The sequence below is a fragment of the Telopea speciosissima genome, chromosome 10 (genome assembly GCF_018873765.1).
Source record: "Telopea speciosissima isolate NSW1024214 ecotype Mountain lineage chromosome 10, Tspe_v1, whole genome shotgun sequence".
Classification (NCBI taxonomy): Eukaryota; Viridiplantae; Streptophyta; class Magnoliopsida; order Proteales; family Proteaceae; genus Telopea; species Telopea speciosissima.
This window is the reverse complement of record NC_057925.1, coordinates 62,992,366-63,015,191: the sequence shown is the minus strand read 5'-3', so window position 1 is coordinate 63,015,191 and position 22,826 is coordinate 62,992,366. Positions and strand designations below refer to the sequence as shown.

The following is a 22,826-nucleotide window of genomic DNA, read 5'->3' as shown; positions in this document are numbered from 1 at the left end:
GAGTGACAAAAATCTGAGTTTTTGTTCCCTACAAGGATACTTGCAATTCATCTTCCCCAATCGATTTGGGAAAGATGAGTTGCAGGTTTTTTTTTTCTTAAAGGGGTAGTTTGTAACTTTACCCCTTCATTTTAACAGTGTTAATTATGAACTGACGGAATGGTCTTATTTGTTACCGCTTGCAAACCTCAAGGGGGTACGCAGAATTTTCCAAAACTGAGGGGTGAAAATATCTTTTCATCAAACCTCAGGGGTGGTATATGTAAATTTTCCATATTTCGTTCCCAGAATAACCCTATTGTCGTTTGTTGAAATTTCAGCTTAATTAATATAAGCCTTATAACAAATTAAACATTTAAAAATTTCAAGACAGTTTCGCGGAATTCACGTTCCACGTGATATAATGAGAACATAGGTTACAAATCACAATGCATCATCGGTACGATGGGTATCGTGATAAGTAACAAGAAGATTTTTTCCAATAACAAAAGTGCAGCAGAATCCAGAAGGACATTCCTGTCTCTCTCTCTCTCTCTCTCTCTATCTCTATCTCTGTGTCTCCGTTTAAAAAATCTCAGAGATTTCTGACTCAATGTATTAGGTACCCAATGTAGCGGGCGGGGGAGGTCCTCCCCTAACTTCTACTCCCTTGATTCGTTGGCTGGAAAACCAAATTCCCCTTTTATGATGCTCTATTTTTCTTTCCAAACACGGTTTCGATCTTGGCTTCGGGATTACGATAAGATTCAAACCATTGCTGTTATTCTCATATACATTCAAGTATGCCTTTTTTTTTTTAATTTATTTTAAATATCAGTTAATGCTTTAGTTTCCTTTTCCTTTTTAATTGGTGAATTTTTGGGTTCTGTAGTCTGGACTTTTCGTTTTGCTATCTTTTTCTCTATCTTGATATTGCTTTCATAGTGATCTCCCTCTACACTGACCCACACAGTTTCATTTTGATCCTAATCCAGTTTCCGTTTGTTTTATAGTTGAACTTTAGTTTCTGGCTCCTCCCCCCACCCCCACCCCCCTTTTTCTTTACATATGATAATTTTAGAGGATTCTGCTTATTGCTCTGTTATTTTGTAATTTGATTTTAGTTGTTCATTTTTTTTTTTAACTCTTGTTGGATTGAAGTTGGGGATTCTGTGTCTATCTTAGATCGGCTGCGCGTTGGTTGGATCTCTCGGCGCAATGTACAATGGCGTCTTGCTGATCAATTTGGCAATAGCATTATTTGCCCTTGTTGCAATTGAAAGTAGCAGCCAGAGCCTTGGCCGGACGTACGCTGTTCTTCTTTGCTGTGCTATCCTGCTAGATGTCTCGTGGTTCATTCTCTTCTCCGACCAGATATGGTGCGTCAACATATACTTTCTTTCTGTCTACCTATCTCAATCAGTATTGTTCATCCTCCTACAGAAGTTGTTTATATACTAAACATTGATTTTAGATTATGGAATCTATCATTTCACAAGTTGTTAATATTCCCTGTAAAGTTAATTAGTGTGGCTGTTATGGTTTTATTCAAATGGTCGTACTTTGGAGCACTTGTAATTGCTGTGTATCAAATAATTTTGCCTATAATGTTAAAGAGGTATTGAACTAGACAGGATCTTGCATCATAATTAGTTTTATGGTTGCATGGGAATACTGGTGCTCTTAAATGAACTATGATTTTGTTTACAGCATAGTTTGACAATTTGTCCAAGGTGGAGGTGAATTATGTGAGGAATTTTAACTAGGTTATAGAGTTTCAACTATATATGAAATAGTTGGAGTGTAAGTGTACAACATCGCAGGGGGGGGTATTTCAATATTCATACTAAGGAAATCCTTTTGGAACCTAATTTCAAAATTTTTGTTGTGAACCCTATGGGTTAAAAGGCCTGATTTAGTGCACTTCCTCAGTACTGCAGCCTTTTGGCATTTTGGTGAGGTCTGTAAATTTTTGTTCAATAATCAAATTCTGTGGATTGGGTTTGTTGGGAGATTGGTGGGTCATGGTTGTCTGTGGGTGCATATGCGAAACATTATTGCATTGAATTATGAATTTTTGTGTGTGTGTATGGGGGAGGGGCTCCATTTGCTTTGGTTTTGGTGCAAGAAAATTTTTATACTTCCACAGCTCAGGTTGTGAGTGGAAACAATAGTGCAGTCAGATAACATGTCCGATTGATAGACCATATATGGAAACCTAATTTTAGATCCCCATGCAGTTCTGAAAGTCACATTCCACCAATAGGAGCTGGACATATAAACATGCTTTAAAACTTGAAGCCCTCGCCAAGAGAAACCATACTTCTGATATTCACATCTCCAACAGGAACTACAAAAAGTTTCTTAAGTTCTTTGTCATCTCCCTAAATAATTTCCTACTACTCTTGAACTGAGTCTTTTAATATTTCACTCGCTTTCTAGGTCCATGCTTCTAGTGCTTTGAAGTTCTTTCACAATATGACTATCTTGTGTAGCAAGTAGTAAACTGTTCAGTCATTAATTGCCAAACTGCTTGTTCATTATCATTTCGGTTCCTTTTTTCCTTTTCTCTCCCTACTCTTCACATTAGTGTGTGTGTGTGTGTGTTTCTTCTTGGGATGCTTTGCCTTGCACCTCACACACCATTGGAGCTCATCCTTGTGTGGCTAGTAAAAGCTTCCAGCTGTCTAGGTCTTATCCTATGGAATGAACTCATTATATTTTATGTCTATGTTCTGCTTGGAAAGATCTTAATTACTGGGTCTCCGTGGACAAAAACTGCTTTTTCTAGGATGTGGTTGACTGAGTAAAGAGTCTACTTTTCTTTTGGTTCTTAATCCCTAAGGATTTCTGTCTATGCTGTGTGTTGAGATCATTGGGATTGCTTGATCAGTGCCTTTTCATTTTCTGTCTGGCTTTTGTGTAACTGATCATACTTTGTATATATTGTTCATTTGTGCTAACTTGTAATGTTTGTTGAGAGCTTTCACCACTTATTTAGTAATTCATATCTTGAGTAAGATTCTTACAACAAGTCAATTAAGCCTCCTTCAAACTAATAGGTGTTGGCTACAAACTTCTATTTTCCCATTCCACTTCATTGAAAGCTGGAGACTAATATGATTTTTATTTAAACTTTTTTAAAATAGAAAAGAAATCACAAACATCAACTTGGTTCACTTTGTTATGTGGTCAAAATAAAGTTGATGATTCATCCAAATATTTGTGATAGGGAGGAGGAATAAATTCATTTCCACATTAAAAGCTACTGGAGAGATTTTTGGTGCCCCAACTGGACTAGAGGGAACTTGCAGATCATTTATCCATCTTTATTCATCATAGAGGATGAGGAAGATTGGCGCTGCCTGATTTTTAGCATACATTCTTTTATTGAATATCTTGTGCTTTGGCCAGAGAGGGATGTGTCTAATTAGAAGGGTCGATTACTGTAGGGCCACAGTGGTTTTGTGAAGGGGAGAGATTAGGGTTTGGAAAAGTGAGAGAAATCAAGGCTGCACTTTTTTGGAATTCTTAAGATACCGCCAATGAAGTTAGAGAGAAAAATAATAGGAGAAGAAGAATGAAGGATGTAGCAAAGCACACTAAACAGAAACCAGAACTGAGCATGAGAGAAGAAGATTGGGAAGAGAAGAGAAATGTCGAACTTGACAATCTCCCTCACCTAGTTTATATTTATACTAAAAGATTACAGCAGGAGAGGGAATTCCTAATCATACTAGGACTTCACATTACTATAGGAAAATAGAAAATAACTTGAAAAGGAACTAGGACTAGAACTAGGGACTCCAACTAGGACTAGGAAACATAAATATAAAATAGAAGAGACACATGAGGAGGAGAGGAATCTCGACTAGAATATGGAATTTTCTAATCGAGATATCCTCTACTCCTTATGATCTTGATATACTTCAACAAAGGAAAATCAGATCAACTTACTAGATTCAATCTTGATCTTTGTGCACACTTCATTAAGTTCTGCTACATATCCAATCAGCAACAACTAAAGAAGTTTCTCATTCCAAAACTTCTGAAAGAGAGAATTAGTTATAAATAGACATACCCATGTCCAGCTGTTTCCTCCCTTATTAGTGGTCCAAAATATTAAGTGTTATCTGAAAGTTGGCAAAACAACTAAGTTTTTGAATCCATCTTCTTTCAGTTTGCAATAGTTATGGCCATCTACAGGTCAGGATCTGGATTCTATGTCTGAATCCGTGCAATACTAACAGCCAGCATTTAATGCTTTGATAATTACTAATAGAATGATTGTTGGATACAAATGCATAGTGATCATGAATATGGATATAGGTTGTTGTCATGCTCTCCAATGGTGATGCTTACATATTTTCTTTGTAATAATGCCATGTTATAAACTATTTTAACCATTTATTATTCTCTAGGTTGTTCAAATTATGAAGCACTATCCACATTCACAAAATCATAGCTGCTGGATCTGTTTTCTTCTAAAAACATAATGAGCACTATTTATGTAAATTGCATAATTGCATCATGTGGATTTTTCAGTCAATGACTTGTATGATTACTGTTAAATCGTACCATAAGAGGGTGTTGTAGTGTGAGAGGGAGTGGGAGTCTTTGTTGTATCATTAAGGTTACTCTTAGAGTTAGTTTGTGATAAGTCTAGTTAAGTCATTGTTAGTTAGGATTATTTACTTTGGTTGTAATTTGACTCGAAGTGGGTTTCTAGTTTTAATATAAGTTGTGGGCCTAGGGCACGATTGGGTTAATTCTGAATCCTATCGTGACCTAGGATCTCCATAACCCAATCGTGACCTAGGATCTCCCCCTTTTTCTCCTATTGTACTCTCTCTCTCTCGGTTATGATGTAGACAGGTTCTTGTGCCAGAAATACAGCCGTAGGAACCTAAGGGGTCAGGTCCATGTTCCTACATAAGTGGACCAGACCCATGGGAAGGTTTAAAGTATCGGTATTGGAAGGGTGATTTTAAGAGACGTATCCTATCGTATCGGAGAGATGCAAGATACGTAAAGATATGTATGAGAATGGTCAAGAAACGTATGGCAATGCTTAGAATATGCAAAATACAGTGATGAAGCATAAAACACTATAAATAGGTAATATGTAAAATATATCATGTATGAAAAGGAGAACTTAACAGGTGAGAGTTCAGAATTGATAGATGTTATGAGGACTTGAGGAGGAGAAGGATTAACATAGCCTGTATTCAAGAGACTAGATGGAAGGGTAAAAAAGCTAAGGAGTTGGATGACTTTAAACTATGATATATGGGGGATAAAAGTAATAGAAGTGGAGTGGGCATAGTAGTGGATAAAGATTTAAAGTATGATGTGGTGGATGTTAAAATATTCGGAGATAGGATTATATCCATCAAGCTTGTGTTGGAGAAAGAGGTTGTCAATATAATTAGCTTACGCACCTCAAGTAGGATTGGATGAAAGTAGTAAATTACAATTTTGGGAATGTTATTGATGTTAATGTAAGTCTCGGTATTAGCGCCTGGTGCTAATACCAAGATGGGTGAGAAGGGTAGTTTAGGTATAAGTTGTTATTTATATTTTATTTTTTTTCCTGTTATGCCCTTAGTGATAGTATATATTGAAGATTTGTGGGAGATCACCCGCAAGGTGTGACTCCCGAATTGCACATCATCTTCCTCTGTCTCTCTCTCTCTCTTTCGGTTTCCTCTGTTTTTCTCTTTCTTTTTCTCATATTGTTTTACTTGGTATCAGAGCTATAGGCACTGTTACAGCTCTCTTTTGTTGTCTTCTTTTCTTTTCTTAAGCCTACTATTGGAATTGAAGTGTTCGTGCAAAGTTGAAGGTTTTGTGGTTTGTCCTATTTTTTGTTTGAAGGGGTGCAGCACCTTGTGCTGTGTTTTGGGACTGTTTAGAGACTAGTCATGTTCTAAATTAAGAACTAGGTCTCTCTTTGTGTTTGTGGGTGATTGATGGAGTGAAGATTGCATTGGAAGCTGAAGAACAAAAATTGGCAACACTTGTCAAGGTTTTGAGATCAATTTTTTCCCCGGGTGACAAATCGATTTTTTTTGTTTGATTTTTTTGGACTCTCTTTTACTGGCTGGAGTTTTTGGAGTGTGTTGGACTTTTCGACATAGTTCAAAATCTCGGCGAGATCTCGGAAAACTCGAGAAACTCGAGCTTCTCTAGACGAGTTATTATACGAAACAAACAAATGTGAAAACTCGACCAAGATTTCGAATATTTCGAGAATCTCGGAGAAATCTTGGTGAAGTCTCCAATATTTCGAGAATCTCGACCTCCTCAGTACTCATAGAGTCATAGTATTGTATTGTTGGGACTTGGGGGTTAAGACGTGGAAGACTAGGTGATGCAGATTTATCACCAAACTGAGCTTCTTTTATTAGGAATAAGTCTATGGTTGGGTTACATACATGTTGGGCCTTTGATCCCATGGGTTTCTAATGTAATAGGCCACTTTTATGGGCCTAAAATATGGGTAAATAGGTTGCATACGGGATTAGCTCCCATACTTAGTTTTTTATTTGGTGTTTTAAATTGAACATGTTCAACCAATGGTTCAATTTAAGTGATTTTATTAGTTTTTCTTTTAGTTGTTTAGTTGGGCTGGATTAGGACTCTATTTTGAGTGTATTTCAGGTTTCTAGTCATTTTAAGTTAGCTAATAGGTTAAGGATTGAGTTAGGCCTTTCCTTTTTAGTGTCTAAGTCTATATTGAGTATTCTATATGAGTTTGTAAGGGAGGCCAGTATTGAACACGAATTTGATTAATAAAACTCAGCTTTATGCTTGCTGCCTTTGTTGCTGCTGTTGCTCCTTGAAAGTGTTGCATCCTTGTGGGTTTATCAAGGTGGAAGGGATTGGTGGATCTCCAATCGACTCCTTGCATCGTGAAGATCGGGAGGACTGCTACTTATCTCCTTGCATCGTGAAGATCGAGAGACCCCATTGTTCATCTTCAATGCTGCTGCCATTGAAGATCTCTTCAAATCCAGTAAGTTTGAATTTGAACTTTGTTTAAACAACCTTCTTCTCACTCCTACCCTAACTAGGATTCCTCCATAGCTTCAAATCTGTCCATCAGTTTCAAACCAAACTTTCAGCATAGATCCCTTACATCATTATTGACACTCGATCCAAGTTTCATCAGACCCCCACCACCCTAAACCCTAGAATCTCCTTCTCCTACCTCCATTAGGAATTGTCTCAAATAACCTTATCTTGCTGTCCAACTCATCTAACCTACTTCCATTCACTCAAACATCATAAAACCTATACCATTAGACTTCCCTATACCTGCCTATCATTACCATATAAGGCAACCCTACCCTAAACCTAACTTTAACCCTAATTTTGACCTAAAATTCAATTTTGCCCAAAATTGCATAATTTCAAAACTCATCCAAACCCTAACTTTTTAATACCATAATAGCCCTCTAGACCAGCCCATTAATACCCTATAAACCCCTTTCCCAATATCCAACCCTAACCCTAGTTTTACCCTAAATTACTAAACCCTAACCCAATCAGCCAGCTTGTGTGTGTGACCCTATTACCCTGGTTCCTAGTGGGATTACTCCTACCTAGGACTACATTACTAGGGTAGTAAGGTGTCTATGACTTATGTATTATTCATTGTACTTAGGTTGGGTGTCTATGTAATATGCATTGTGAACACTGTTTGAGTTAAATTAATACCGTAAGCGTACGGGTCAATCGTAGCTACGGGTCGAACACGAGGAGATATACGCCACCCTATTTTACTCACTTTAAAGTAATGCAAAGTGAACCAAATTAAAGTGTTAAATTAAACTAATTAAACTAACAAATTAACACATCCTAACTCACAAGCATTTAACGAATTAAATTGGCATGAATTAAATTGGCGTCCTAACACATATCCATCTAACCTATCAAACTAACACGGATTGGAAGGGATAAATTGCAGCCACACACCACAACCACATAAAAAAATAAAAGAAATAGAGGGAGAAGAAGAAGAATAAGATGGAAGAAAGGGAGAATGAGTTTAAGAGTTTAGAGAGTAAAAACCTGGATACTTGAGCAAACCTTGCATGGCTTCCTCTTCTAAATCTCCAAGTCTTGTCATCAACTTAGGAACTTAGACTAAAAAGCTTGAAACTAAACTAGAATTATTACAACCATATTGAAGACATAAAATTAAAGCATGAATCAAAAGCATTACAACCATGGAATTGAAAGCTTGAAATCAAACTAGAACTTAGAAAGCCAAAAACTAGAAGAAGAGAAGAAGAAATTTCACTAATTAATTGAACTAAAAACTGAATTAAAACTAAACTATAACTAACTTAAAAACTGAACTAGAACTAACTTAAAAATTAACTAGTTACAACCCAAAGGGCAAGGGGTATTTATAGGGGGGAGAGGAGAAGAGGGAAGAGAGAAGAGGTAGGAGAAATATTCCCTAAGAGATTCTCTTCTCCTTCCTTCTTTACACTACTTGAATCCCAAGAAAAAAGAGAAAAATAGTAACTAAGAGAGATAAAAATCCTAGCTACATAAACCTTCTATTTATCAAAAAGTAACTTTCTAATTCTAACTTGTGCTTCCTTTTCTTTGTAGGTGTCTTCTCCAAGAAATGAGATCAAGGCATCTTTGACTTTTCAACCTTCTATGGATGAGAGAATATTTTTCAAAAGAAATCTATCCCAAGTAGAATTCCAAAAGTGCCCTTGAAAAGTTGGAGGAGAGAGAGAGCAAGGGTGATGACTAGGATTTCACTCACAATTAATGAAATGTCAAATCTGTCCTTCAAAAAATGTGGAGCATGGGATTCTTATATGGGCCTCACTGTTGTATTCCTTACGAAAAATCACCCAAAATAGACACAAATTTCGTCCAATTTGGAGTTCGGGAGCCCAAGATATCTCAAGTTGAAGTTGGACTGCTCCAGATTCTTCCAAATGGAATCTTTCGGCTGACAGAAAGATAACTTCTGATAATTGCACTAAGGCCCCTGGAATCCAAACTTCCATTTTACTGTCCCCGGCCGACTGTCAATAATTACAAATAAACCCCTGTCCACGGAAACGACCGTAACTTCTTCGTTTCAACTCGGAATCAAGTGCCGTTTGAAGTGTTGCGAAGCTGACTCGAAGTGCTACGCATCCATACTATTAACACCTCAAAATTATGCTAAGGGGCCCACTGTAATCACATTCAAATTTGATTGATTGGCGTGATTCTTTCAGTGCTTGATCCAAACTTGATTTTCTCAACTCCTGGGCGCTTTCGGCTATTCTTAGCATCTTTTGCTCCATTTTCACAAGAATTCACCTAAAACCTGAAAAGCACAAGAAAGCACCGAAGTAACTCTGTCCAATGTGGTAAAATGTATGTTATTTCACACATAAATGTGCTCATCAAACACTTCATTGTATCTTGTGGTTTGTAGTAGAAACTTTAAGTCTTTAACTATTTCTTAAATAATTATTCAAAATTATGTGCATAATTTACTTGTTTTACTTGCCAATTATGTCTCATATCATTCAAACAATGTGTAGAATAGGCAATATTACATTAAGGGTTAGACCTTTACTGCCAACTAAGGGTGCAAATCTAACATACCAAATTGGGTGATTTTTTTTTTCTCTCTTCAATTTGAACCTTTAAATATGTTTATTAAGCCTAAAACAAGCTTACCTTAAAGTTTCAGAGCCAACTATGGCCATGTGCTCACCGAAACATAAAAAAAAACACTGTCTCGCCGAGATCTCGAGATCTCGGAAAACTCGACCTGGTCGAGACCGAGTTTTAGAACCTTGCTTTTCGGAAGCTACTGTGGCAGCAGAGTTTTGTGTGGATCACCTACTTTTGCGATCGATTTTTGTCAGGGTTTCTGTCAAAATCGATTTTTGTCAGAGTTTTTGAGGATCGAATTTGCCAGATTTTTCGCATCCTGTATTTTGCAATTTTCCTCCATCGATTGGCTGTGAATAATGTCTGACAATTCAAAGACTGTGATGACTGAAGTTTTCTCTTCCTCCAATCGTATTATTAAAAAGAAATTGGAGGGGTCACCAACTTTCAACAATGGAAGAAAATTGTGAAGTTGGTTTTGACTAGACGTGATCATCAGGATCACTTATTTAAGATTAGACCTGATGATGACCCATTATGGGATGCTGTTGATGCTAAACTCTTGGGACAAATGCTGAATTCTATGGAGAACCAAATTGTAGATTTGGTGACACTCATTGACACTGTCAAGGAGTTGTGGGAGTACCTTAATGTTCTGTGCTTTGGACAGAACGATCTTTCTTGCATTTATGATCTGATTCAAGAGTTCTATAGGGCTGATCGAAAGGGTCGTCCTTTGACCCAATACTTTGCTGATTTCAAGAGGATGTATGAGGAACTAAACTCTCTACTTCCTATTACTTCTAATGTGGAACAAATGTAATGTTAGCAGGAGCAGCTCGTTGTTATGGGATTTTTGGGAGGACTTGGGAAGGAGTTTGATTCAGTCCCTTCCCAAATTCTTGGTGGTGACAAAGTAGTCCCACTGTCCGAAACATTTTCCAGGGTTCTACGTGTTTCTCATGAGAGTACTACTCCAGTTGACACATCAGCTTTGGCCTCTTTTCCACCCAACCGTGGGCCCAATAGTGCGGCTGGTAATGGTGGTAATAATAATAGTGGTGGCAGTCGTGGACGTGGGGATGGTTCTGGTAAACCACCTACTTTGGGTACTCAGGGTGCTTCTGATAGTTCCAGTTCGGTGAAGACTTGTCATCATTGTGGTCGCCCAGGACATATCCAATGTTTTTGTTGGAAACTTAATGGCAAACCACCTCAACAACATTTTGCCAATTCTGCTACTACTATTGAGTCTGCTATTTCTACATCTCCATAGCCTGAGGGTAAGACCATGAAGATGTCTAATGAGGAGTATGGTCATTTTACCCAGTTTCAAATTTCTTAGTCATCCTAGCCTCCAACTGCCACCTTTGTTTAGACAGGTAATACCACTGCATGTCTTTCGGGTGCTACTTCTCGTCTCTGGATTATTGATTCAAGGGCTTCGGATCATATGACTGGTGTCTCAGGTATATTTTCCTCCCAAAAATCATCGTCTAGTGTTACTTTAGCTGATGGTTCCTTAGCTAAAGCGACTGATACTGGTACTGGTATTGTTCATGTTACATCTTCTTTGTCCTTATCTTCAGTCCTTTATTTACCTGACTTTCCTTTTAATCTCTTGTCTATTAATAGGTTTACCAAAACCTATAATTGTTCAGTAACCTTTTTCTCGGACTCTTGTGTGTTTTAGGATCTTACGACGAAGAAGATGGTTGGTAGAGGTCGTGAATCGGGGGGCTATATGTACTTGAGGACACTGCATCTATGGCGTCTTCCAGTGTGGCGTCACCTCACCAGATTCATTATCGTTTGGGTCATCCTTCATTGGAGAGTTTGAAGCTCTAGATAGTTGTTTTCGTTCATTTTCTAGTGAATTGTGAGTCTTGTTAGTTTGGGAAACTTCACTGTGTGAGTTATCCTCCTAGAGTCAATAAACGGTTTGACCAACCTTTTTCTTTAGTTCATTTAGATTTATGGGGTCCTTATCTTGTCGTGCTGAAGTTGGGTTTTCTTTATTTTATTACCTTTGTTGATGACTATTCTAGGGTTTTCGAAGTTATTTTCCATCTTTTGTGCTTTTGTGAATGAAGTTAATACTCAGTTTCAGACTCCTTTGCGTATTCTTCATAGTGATAATGTTAAGGAGTATTTTTCTGCCCCCTTTGCTGAATTGATGGTTCAACGTGGTATAATTCATCAATCCTTTTGTGCCGACACTCTACAACAAAATGGTGTGGCCGAGAGGAAGAATAGACATCTAATGGAAGTCACTCGGTCTCTTTTGTTTGAGATGAAAGCGCCTAAATTTTTTTCGGCAGATGCTGTTTTGACTGTGTGTTACCTTATTAACCGCTTGCCTTCCTCTGTTTTACGTAGTGGTATCCCTTTTTCTTTGTTATTTCCTTCTATGCCTTTGTTTGTATTACCACCACGGGTGTTTGTACTGTTTGCTTCATTCGTGATCATCGTCCTGGTGTTTCAAAGTTGGATCCTAAAGCTCTTATGTGTCTTTTCGTTGGTTATTTCGGCACACAAAAGGGTTATCGTTGTTACTCCTTTGACTTACAGAAATACTTTGTTACCGCTGATGTTTCCTTCTTTGAATCTTCTCCGTATGATGCCTCTTCTTTTACCATGTTTGATCTTCCCATTTATGTTGTTCAGTCTTTTGTTAACTCAATTCCACAGACTGCATTATCACCGGCATCTCCTCTTATTGTGTTCCAACGTCACCAATGGATAGTATGGGCTCCCCCCGTTTCGGCTGCTTCGCTCCATCTACTTGTTCGCCAGCTGATCCTGCAATAGGTACTACTTCTTCTTTGGAAGCTTCCTCTAATCGTGATATTCGTATTGCTCTTTGCAAGGGTGTTCGGAGTTGTACCCAACACCCCATTTCTAACTTTGTGTCGTATGCTGGTTTGTCTTCCATCTTTCATGCTTGTTTACATACCATTGAAAATCATCCTATTCCTAAGTTTGTCGCAGAGGCATTGTCTAATCCTGGTTGGAGGGCTGCTATGAATGAGGAACTGTTGGCGTTGGATCAAACTTAGGATCTTGTTCCCTTACCCTCAGGTAAATCTGCTATTGGTTGTCGTTGGGTGTATGTTGTGAAAGTTAACCTTGATGGATCCTTGGCCTGTTTGAAGGCCCGTCTTGTGGCGAAGGGTTATGGCCAAGTATATGGTGTGGATTACTTGAATATTTTTTCTCTTGTGGCGAAACTTGCTTCTGTTCGCATTTTGATTTCCCTTGCTGCTACTTATCATTGGCCTTTGCATTTGTTAGATGTTTTTTTTTGTGAATAATAAATTCATTACCAAAGGAAAGAAGAACAATAACCCTCAAATAGGAGGGAAAAAGAAGAAAACAAAACAGGGAGCAAAAGCCAAAAGACTCAAACAGAAGAGCCCACAGCTGCGAGGGAGATAGAGGAAAGACCCCAGGAGACAACAATGAGCCTGTTCCTTGGGGTGTCCTTACAAGAGGAGGGAGCAACCAAATTGAGTTTGGTTTTAATTTCAAAGGTGACGGAGTTCCAAATCTGGTTTAGAGATCGGGATTTGGTAGTCCATTTCAGTAAATTTCGCTCCATCCAAATATGATTGATCGCAGTGCACCTTCCGACCACATCACAAAGAGAAGAACCTCCAAAAGTCATATCAACCCAAAGCCGCTCTCTATCAAAAGGAAGAATCCGGCGATTTCTTGGCCAGCATTTAGCAAGAATACCTTTCCAGATGGATCAAGAGAAGGGGCAATAAAAAAAAAGATGATTGGAATCCTCAACCCCATTCCAACATAGACCACAAGAAGGGGGGACAGAGATGTGTCGATGCCGAAGAAAGGATTGCGTTGGAAGGCAGTTAGAGAAGACTCGCCAAACCGTGAAGTAGTGCCGGTGAATATGATGTTTGAACCAGACAAGCTTCCTCCAGGGGGCAAGAGGTTGGCGCATCCGAATGAGATCCCAAGCAGCTTTGGAGCTGAAGGAACCCGAAGTATTTGGCACCCACATAACACAGTCACCCCTAAGCAAGGGTCTTCTTTGAATAGTGGGCAAAAGGTTCCAGATGGTGGGGCCCCAGCCATTAGCATCAATGATATCAGCCACCAAAGTATTTCTAGGTAACCCAGAGCCATAGATAGTGCTTGAGGTGACTTGTTGGAGGAGAATTCCCATGGGGTGTCAATGATCCAGCCACAAGGAAGTGGAGTTTTCATCACCAATGTGAGAGTGAATGGATCCGAGGACAAGGGGGCGAGAAGTCAGAATGTTGCGCCAAACCCAAGAAGCATCTGAGGAGATAGAGACAGTCCAAATGGAATCCGATCGGAGCAGCCCCGAATAAATCCAATCCACCTAAATACTTTTCTTTCTAGAAGCAATTTTCCAAATCAACTTGATGATGCCAGCTGAATTCACCTCCTTGATCCTTCTAATACCCAAACCACCTTCTGCAGGAGGAAGACAAACTGAGGCCCAACTAGTTGGACGAAGAAATCTTGAGGAATCAGAGCCTTTCCAGAGGAAAGAGGACAGTCCATATATTCCAGACCAGTAGTTATAGGAAGCTTGTAACACAGACTTGATGAGAACCAAGCGACCCGCATAAGAGAGAAGCTTGCCTTTCCACAGTTGAAGACGTTTCCTGATAAGATCCAACATGGGAGTGCAATGATGGGCCGATAATCTGGTTGGAATTAATGGGAGGCCTAAATATTGGTTAGATGTTAAGAATGCCTTTTTGCATGGGGATTTGCATGAAGAGGTTTATATGGAGCAACCTCCTGGGTTTGTTGCTCAGGGGGAGTCTGGTCTGGTTTGTAAGCTCAAGAAGTCATTGTATGGGCTGAAACAGTCCCCTCGGACTTGGTTTGGTCGGTTCACTGAAGTTGTGTTAGAATTTGGGTTGACACGGTGTAGTAGTGATCATTTAGTATTTTTCCGTCGTTCTGCTGCAGGGAAAATATTCCTTGTGGTTTATGTAGATGATATAGTTATTCCAGGAGATGATATTCTTGGTATTGAGAACTTGAAGGTACATTTGCAGAAGAAATTTCAGGCCAAGGATCTAAGGAAGTTGAAGTATTTCTTGGGTACGGAAGTGGCTCAGTCGAAGAAAGGGATTTCGCTGTCACAACGAAAGTATGTTTTTAATCTTCTTTCAGAGATAGGGATGTTGGGTTCTAAACCTCTAGATACTCCCATGGATCCCAATTTAAAGCTTATGGCTGATGATGGTGATATTTTAGGTGATCCTGAGAAGTATCAGAGGCTAGTTAGGAAATCGAATTATCTAATAGTGACTTGGCCTGACATTGCCTTTCCTGTTAGTGTGGTGAGTCAGTTCTTATCTGCTCCTCGGACATCTCACTGGGAGGTAGTTGTGCGTATCTTGTGTTACCTTAAAAGGCTCTTGGATGTGGTGTCCTCTATAGTGAGGCGGATAGAGGGTTTTTCTGATGCTCATTAGACAGGATCTCTGGTTGACAGAAGATCGACAATCGACTATAGGTTCTTGTACATTTGTTGGAGGGAACTTGGTGTCCTGGAAGAGTAAGAAACAGACAGTAGTTGTTCGTTCCGGTGCAGAGTCAAAGTATAGGGCTATGACACATGCTACTTGTGAGTTAATGTGGGTGAAACAGTTATTGGCTGAACTTGGCTTCATTGATGATTCTCCGATGCAACTATGGTGTGATAATCAAGCTGCTGTCCACATTGCTTCAAATCGTGTGTTTTATTAAAGAACTAAACACATTGAGATTGACAGTCATTTTGTTTGAGAAAAGTTGCAACAAGGGCTGATTTCTCCTTGTCATGTTCGTACATGAGAGCAACTTGCAGATGTATTTACGAAGTCTTTGGGGAGTGCAAGAGTGGATTATATTTGTAACAAGTTGGGCATGGTTAACATCTATGCTCGAGCTTGAGGGGGATTGTTATTGATATTAATGTAAGTCTCGGTATTAGCGCCTGGTGCTAATACCGAGATGGGTGAGAAGGGTAGTTTAGGTATAGTTTGTTATTTATTTTTTTAATTTTCTCTTCCTGTTATGCCCTTAGTGATAATATATATTGAAGACTTGTGGGAGATCACATACAAGGTATGACTCCCGAGTTGTGTTGAGGTTTTGGTGTCTTGACTTCTATTCGGGTTTCACTTGCTTTGGTAGCTATGTTTGATTTTGAGCTTGAACAGCTTGATGTAAAGACATCGTTTCTTCATGGGGACTTGGAGGAACAGATTACATGGAGCAGGGACAGGAAGATCATGTTTGTCTGCTTAAGAGGTCGTTTTATGGTCTTAAGCAATCCCCTAAGCAGTGGTACAAACGCTTTAACTCCTACATGGTGCAGATTGGCTACATAAGAAGTGAGTATGACTGTTGTGTGTCTTATAAAGTGTTAGGTGATAATTTCATTATTCTTTTGATGCTTTATGTTGATGACATGCTCATTACTGCCAAGAATAAATATGATGTTATCTCTCTAAAGTCTTTGTTGAGTGCTGAATTTGATACGAAGGATCTTGGTGCTGCTAAAAAGATCCTTGGCATGGAAATCCTTGGAGATAGAAGTGTAGGTAACCTTTGGGTAACTCAGAAGAGATATGTTGAAAAGGTGTTGAACCGTTTCAACATGGAAAAGGCTAAATCGGCTGGCACTCTATTAGGTAGCCACTTCAAGTTATCTGAAAAGCAATGCCCTACAACACATGAGTAGGGGGAGCAGATGTCTCTGGTTCCCTATGCCAGCGCAGTTGGGAGCCTCGTGTATGCTATGGTATGTAGTGGGCCAGATTTGTCTCATGCAGTCAGCGTTGTTAGTCGATACATGAGTAATCCAGGGAAGGAGCATTGGAATGCAATTAAGTGGATCTTTAGATATCGGAGCAAGACTACAGGTTTGGGTATTATGTTCAGTGGTAAGGGAAGTTACACAGAGTTGGCATGATATGTAGATTCTGATTATCCTGGTGGTTTAGACAGGAGGAGGTCTACTACAGGTTATGGGTTTACATTTGATGGTGGACCCATCTCGTGGAGGGCGATGCTTCAGTCTATAGTTGCATTGTCTACTACAGAGGCAGAGTACATGGCAGTGGTTGAGGCAGCCAAGGAAGGAGTTTGGTTGACTGGATTGGTTCGTACGTTGGGGTTGGAGCAAGGAGGTACGGTGCTACACTGCGACAGTCAGAGTGCCATCCATCTTGCAAAGAATCAGGTGTTTCACAAAGCATATTGATGTGAGATTTCATAAGATCAGGGAGGTTGTGTCAGAAGGCAGCATTCACTTGAGGAAAATTCATACAGATAACAATCCTGCAGATATGTTTACCAAGCCGGTTACCACAGAGAAGTTCGAGCACTGCTTGGACTTGATCAACATCACTCATTGTTGATAGAGTGAGGGTGCACCCCGGATGTTTGTGGGGTGTGGTGTTGTATCTTTCTTTCGGAAGGTACAGGAGGAGATGGAGGCATCTACAACTTATCTTCAAGGTGGCTGGTCAGAATTCAAGCCAAGGTGGAGATTGTTGAGGTTTTGGTGGCTTGACTTCTGATGATGGACTGCTGTGTGGAGCTTCCGGGGGCAATATGGGTTTTTTGATAAATTTCCTGTATAGGGTTTCGCTATAAATTTGTAGCAAGAGTTCTTTCTCTGTATTGAAAATCTGAGAGAGGTGTGAGGAACGAACGACTGTAACCCTATTTGCCATTGATAGTGAAACAGATCTCATCTCACCGTAGACGTAGGCAACCTTGCCGAACCACATAAATCTTTGTGCGCATTGTGTGATCGTGTTTGCGATTTCCATTCTTCTTTGCATCGTGTTAGGTTTTACAGAGTTGCACATCATCTTCCTCTCTCTCTCGGTTTTCTTTGTTTTTCTCTTTCATTTTCTCATATTGTTTTACAGGGAACATGTGAAAACCACTGTAAATTTGATCTTTGGAACTTGTGTGATTTCAGGTTCTAGTTTTGTGTCCATGGTTGCCTCGATGCTGTGGGCTGCATTAGTAGAGGATGCGGATCAACTCCTCGACACACCTATGGAGGATTCCAGGGAATCTTCTCAGTTTGCTATTCTGGAGTCTGATGACCCTGCTGGTACCTTGCACCAGAGCTACCTGTGTCGGCTCTACTGGCTTGATAGCATGCAGAACCTTTCTATCTCCTAGATCTACTGTAAGTACTAATTTATTCTAATGTATATTGTATTATGTTGATCAATTAGAGTTTATAGGGGTAGATTAGTAATTTACCTCTGTGGGACCCACATCCCCAGTGGGAAATCCAGTTCTCAGTAGTTACCCGTGTTGGGATTTCCCCTGATGTCATATGACATCATTTTATAGTTAGAAGAAACTAATTAAGTAATTAATTCTAATCAATTTAGAAAATGGATTTTGGTTAATTAAAACAAACAATCCTTAGTTAACAAACTATATATATCTAAGTCATTACACTATTCATAAATCTCAAAACATAAGAATCGATCAGCCTTAAGAAAGCTTAGAGGAGAAAGTAGAAGGAAGGAGAAAAGAGGAGAAGAAGAAGGGAAAAGAGAGGGCTATCCATGGGGCTTTGATTCTACACGTGAAATTGGAGCTTTGGAGTTCAATTGGACACTTTGCTGCATATTTCAAAGCTGTTTACACACTGATTTCACTGCTGTACTCAGGTAGGCCCTAATTTCTACTCTTCCAATCTTGTTCTTCTCCAACCTTCAGTCCTAATTAACCCCTAAACCCTAATCAGCCATTAAATCTTAGAAATTTTATGTTTATTAGACCAATTTCAGCATATAAACCCTATATTGAACCAAATTTGGGTTCAGCTGTGGCTGTGTCCTAAAAGTTGCATCTTAGGAACCCAATTCCTAGCTGAATTTTCCAATTTATGAACCCTAAATTGCTAATTAGGGTTAATCTCTTAAAACCCCCAAATTAATATTGGTTTTAGCCTCATGGGTTTGGCGTAGAATTCTGCAGATGAGACATTTAGCCAAGGATGCCATTTCGTGTAGGATTGGTGATGGTACGACCTCCTTACTTTGGCTTGACAAGTGGCACCCCTCTGGGATCCTCTCTTCTATTGTGAGCTCCAGAGATATTTACTCCTCTGGATTGGACAGATTTGCCCATGTTGCTGCCATCATTACCTTAGGCTCTTGGTCCCCCCACCTCCCCTCCCCCCCTTGCCGACCTTTGGAGCTCCCTCCCCCCCATCCCCCCTGGGCATCGTGGGAGAGGCGACACCATCTTGTGGCTCCCATCCCAATCGGGCAGATTCAGCTCTCACTCCGCTTGGGATTTGGTTAGACATAGAGGGACCCCTTGTCCTTGGCATAGAGTTATTTGGTTTCGTGGTCACATACCTCGCCATAGCCTCATCGCCTGGCGTGCCCTTGCTAGCTGCCTTCCTACCCAAGCCTTCCTTATTTATCGGCATATTCAGGTCCATCCCAACTGCTGTCTCTGTTGGAATGGGACTGAAGATGTTGATCACCTATTCTTCACTTGCCCCTTTGCCTCCTCCATCTGGTCCCGTGTCCTTCGCCATTGTTGGCCTGGTCGGCGCATTCCTCTTCCCCTCAGCCGGGAATGGATTTGGATTGACATGACTTTCGGAGGGAAATCGATTTGCGACTCGGTTGGCAAGATTGCCTTTTGTGCCACCATCTCCCACATTTGGATGGAACGCAATCTTAGAAGGTGGACATCCAACTCCCGCTCCTTCGACACGATTTGGAAGGCCATCTTTGTTTATGTTTCATCTAAAGTTAGCTCCCTCCCCCTTTGTGATGTGAAGGATTCCCCAAGGAACAGGCTCATTGTTGTCTCCTGGGGCCTCCCTACATCTATTTTGCGCCCTAACAAGTCCCTAGTTAGGCTTTGTTGCCCTTGGGCTTGTATATTCCCTCTTTTTTCTTCGTAATTAAATTTTTTATTCATCCAAAAAAAAATATTGGTTTTTGAAATTAAATTATTAGATTGGGTTGACCCGCCTTAGAATAGGTTTAAATCATGGAATTGGGACCTTGCATGTCAAGATCCAGGGGTTACAAACAAAAGCCCCAATTCTGACTTTTGGACCGGATGGAGTTGCAGGCCTGCAACCGGTCGATCTTAGGGCCTGGGCTCTGAATCCGGTTCAGTGTTTTTACCCCAATTTGCCCCTCAATGCTTGGGTTTTGACCTAGGACTATTCCTAATCCTAATCTATGATGTTTTGTGTTATTTTAGGATTGTGTAAATCTGTTCTTAAGTGTTTTGTCTGGACTGTTGGAGTTTTGCTAGCCTAGATTAGTCTATCATATCAGGTAAGGGAATTTTGACTTAATTTGTGTGTTTATTGACTTAATTGGATCCTTGTTGTGTATGCCATGACACGCATCCTGAATAATACTCAGATTCATGTAGTTTTATAGCTTTTGGTTCTTTGCACTAGTTACATGTGAATTAGGATGCATCGGCATACTGCATTGCATTGTTACTTTACTTTGGAATTGTATGAATGATGATGAAATACTGGTTAACTTACAATTATTCTATCTGATACATATGCCATCATGTAGACTACATATGGTTAGGATTTGCATTGTCCAGTACTACGTCCCTTACCAACAGGGGAAAGGTGTTGGATAACCCGTAGTAGGTCCGAAGGGATGATTCCGGAATGTCATTCACTGTCCCATGTTACCGTAGAACACTCAGGTGTGGGAATAAACAGTAGGGTTAGTCACTGGGGGTCCGTTAGCGTCAGATGTATGATGCCGGAGCTGCCGGGTCTCCACCGTAGTAGAATATTTTCGCTCGGATGACCAACGTCTGGTTATGTGTTTCCGAGACCGAAGCTAGCATTCTATTACAGTAGTACTTATACCTCATGTGACCTAGTATCCATGTTAAGAGCATGCTTGTTTAGGGCATTCATCATGGACTATTTGTATGTGTTTGCATGCTTATCCTTAATGGGCTCAGTGGAGCTCACCCCTGTGGTATACCTTATTTTTCAGATGATATTGCTGCTGTTTCTGGTGTTTCTGTGGGAGTCTCTTCTCCTCAGGACACTCCTTTAGCTCTCGGAGTTGATACTCCTCTCGTGGTGGAGCACGATGCTTCATGCTCGTGCGATGACTGTGCTTTCTCTTGAGCTGCCTGCCAGACTAGGCTTCCTCCTTCTTTTGTTATACCACTTTTGTACATAGACTTGTGTAGATAAGTCTTTTTGTTTTAAATTACTGCTGTGTGGAACAATCTTGTAACTCAATTCTCTTTCATATATATAACAGCTTATCACTAGTTTTCCTTTATTGCTACCTTAATTCTATATTTAAATTGCTTCCGCTGCATTTAAATTCTGTATTTGTGAATATGATTGTGAATAGGGTACTGCACTTGCGATCCTGGTGGGCTGGCTGGATATCAGAGACATCCAATCACACTTGGCCCTTATAAACCGGGTCGGGGTGTGATAGAACACAAGGATGGATTAGTGCAAGGTTTTCGTTAAGGTGAAAAGATTATATAAGGGGTGATCTGAATGGACATGTTGGGAATGATCGTAGAGGCTATGAAGGTATACATGGAGGATATGGTTTTGGAGAGAGGAATGAGGAGGGGATCTCAATTTTGGATTTTGCTCTGGCTTATGATTTAACCGTTGTAAATACTTTGAAAAGAAAGAGGAGCATTTAGTTCCCTTCAAAAGTGGACATCATAGTAGCCAAATAGATTTCTTCCTAACTAGAAGGTCCGATAGATTGTTATGTAAGGACTGTAAGGTTATACCAGGGGAGATCCTAACCGCACAACATAGGTTAGTGGTCATGGATATGTATCTCACCGTACAGAATCGTAAGAAAGGTGAGCTTATTTGACCTAGGATTAGGTGGTGGAGCTTAAAAGGAGATACTTTGAAATTATTTACTAATGAAGTGGTCAAACAAGGAAAGTGAGACATTGAGGTAGATACTAATATGATGTGGAATAAGATGACTATTTGTATTAAGAAGGTTACTAAAGATGTCCTAGGCGAATCGAAAGGAAAATGTCATTCCTCTAGAGAGACTTAATAGTGGGATGATGAGTTTCAAACAACCATTAAGACTAAAAAAACTAGTTTTAAGACATGGTAAAGGACTAAGGATGTAGAGGATCAACAAAGGTATAAATTTGATAGAACTAAAGCTAAGAAAATTGTGGGAAAAGCAAGGGTGAAGAAATATAAAGATCTTTATAACAATCTAAGCACTAAGGAAGGGGAAAAAACTATTTATAAGATAGCTAAAGTGAGGGAAAGGAACTAAGGAAGAGTAGAGATCTCGACCATGTTAGATGTGTTACAAGTGAAGATGGTAAAGTACTAATAAGGTATGAGGACAATAAGAAGAAATGGGAAGGCTATTTCTGCAACCTACTAACTGAAGACACTTCGAGTAATAGTGTTCCAGAGGACTGCATTATCCATCAAGACACCACACGTTGTAGATATATACGAAGAATTAGGGTGTCTGAAGTAAAAGAAGCTTTAAGGAGGATGAAAGTAGCCAAGGCACAAGGCCCGGATGAGACCCCAATAGAAGGGTGAAAGAGCGTTGGAATAAGCTTATTAGCACAAGGAAAATGCCAGATGAATGGAGGAGAAGCATCTTGGTTCCGATTTATAAAAATAAAAGTGATATTCAGTGCTGCAATAACTATAGAGGCATAAAACTACTGAGTCGTACTATGAAATTATGGGAGAGGGACATTGAACCTACTTGAGTCAAGAAACTACTATTACGGAGAAAATTTGGTTTTCTGCCAGGAAGATCCACGGCGGAAGGTATTTACCTAATTGGAGACTAATGGAAAGATTTAGAGAGTGCAAGAAGGATCTCCATATGGTCTATATTGATCTAGAAAAATCTTATGACTGAGTCCCTAGAGAGTTAATCTGGCAAATACTAGAGAAGAGAAGTGTTTCCAGTAAATATGTGGACACAATTAAAGGTATGTATGATCGTGCGGTGACGAGTGTAAGAACTATGGGGGGCCAAGGTAGTGAATTCTCAATTACAATTGGATTACATCAAGGATCAGTTTTAAGCTCATATTTGTTTGCGCGTATCATGGATAATTTAACCAGAGAAATTCAAGATGAGGTTCCTTGGTGTATGCTTTTTGCTGACGGCATTGTT

At 39.8% G+C, this 22,826-nt stretch overlaps 1 protein-coding gene across 5 annotated transcripts in view; it reads left to right on the top strand.

Moving 5' to 3' along the window:
* The first annotated feature begins 645 nt into the window (after nucleotides 1-645).
* Nucleotides 646-22,826, top strand: part of LOC122641416 — a 55,594-nt gene continuing 33,413 nt past the window's right edge. For all 5 annotated transcript variants that reach the window (XM_043834649.1, XM_043834646.1, XM_043834648.1 and 2 more), the window contains exons 1-2: nucleotides 646-780; nucleotides 1,165-1,358. In XM_043834649.1, the coding sequence (XP_043690584.1) occupies nucleotides 685-780; nucleotides 1,165-1,358 (290 nt within the window). In that variant the 5' untranslated portion in view covers nucleotides 646-684. The remainder of the gene's footprint in view (nucleotides 781-1,164; nucleotides 1,359-22,826) is intronic.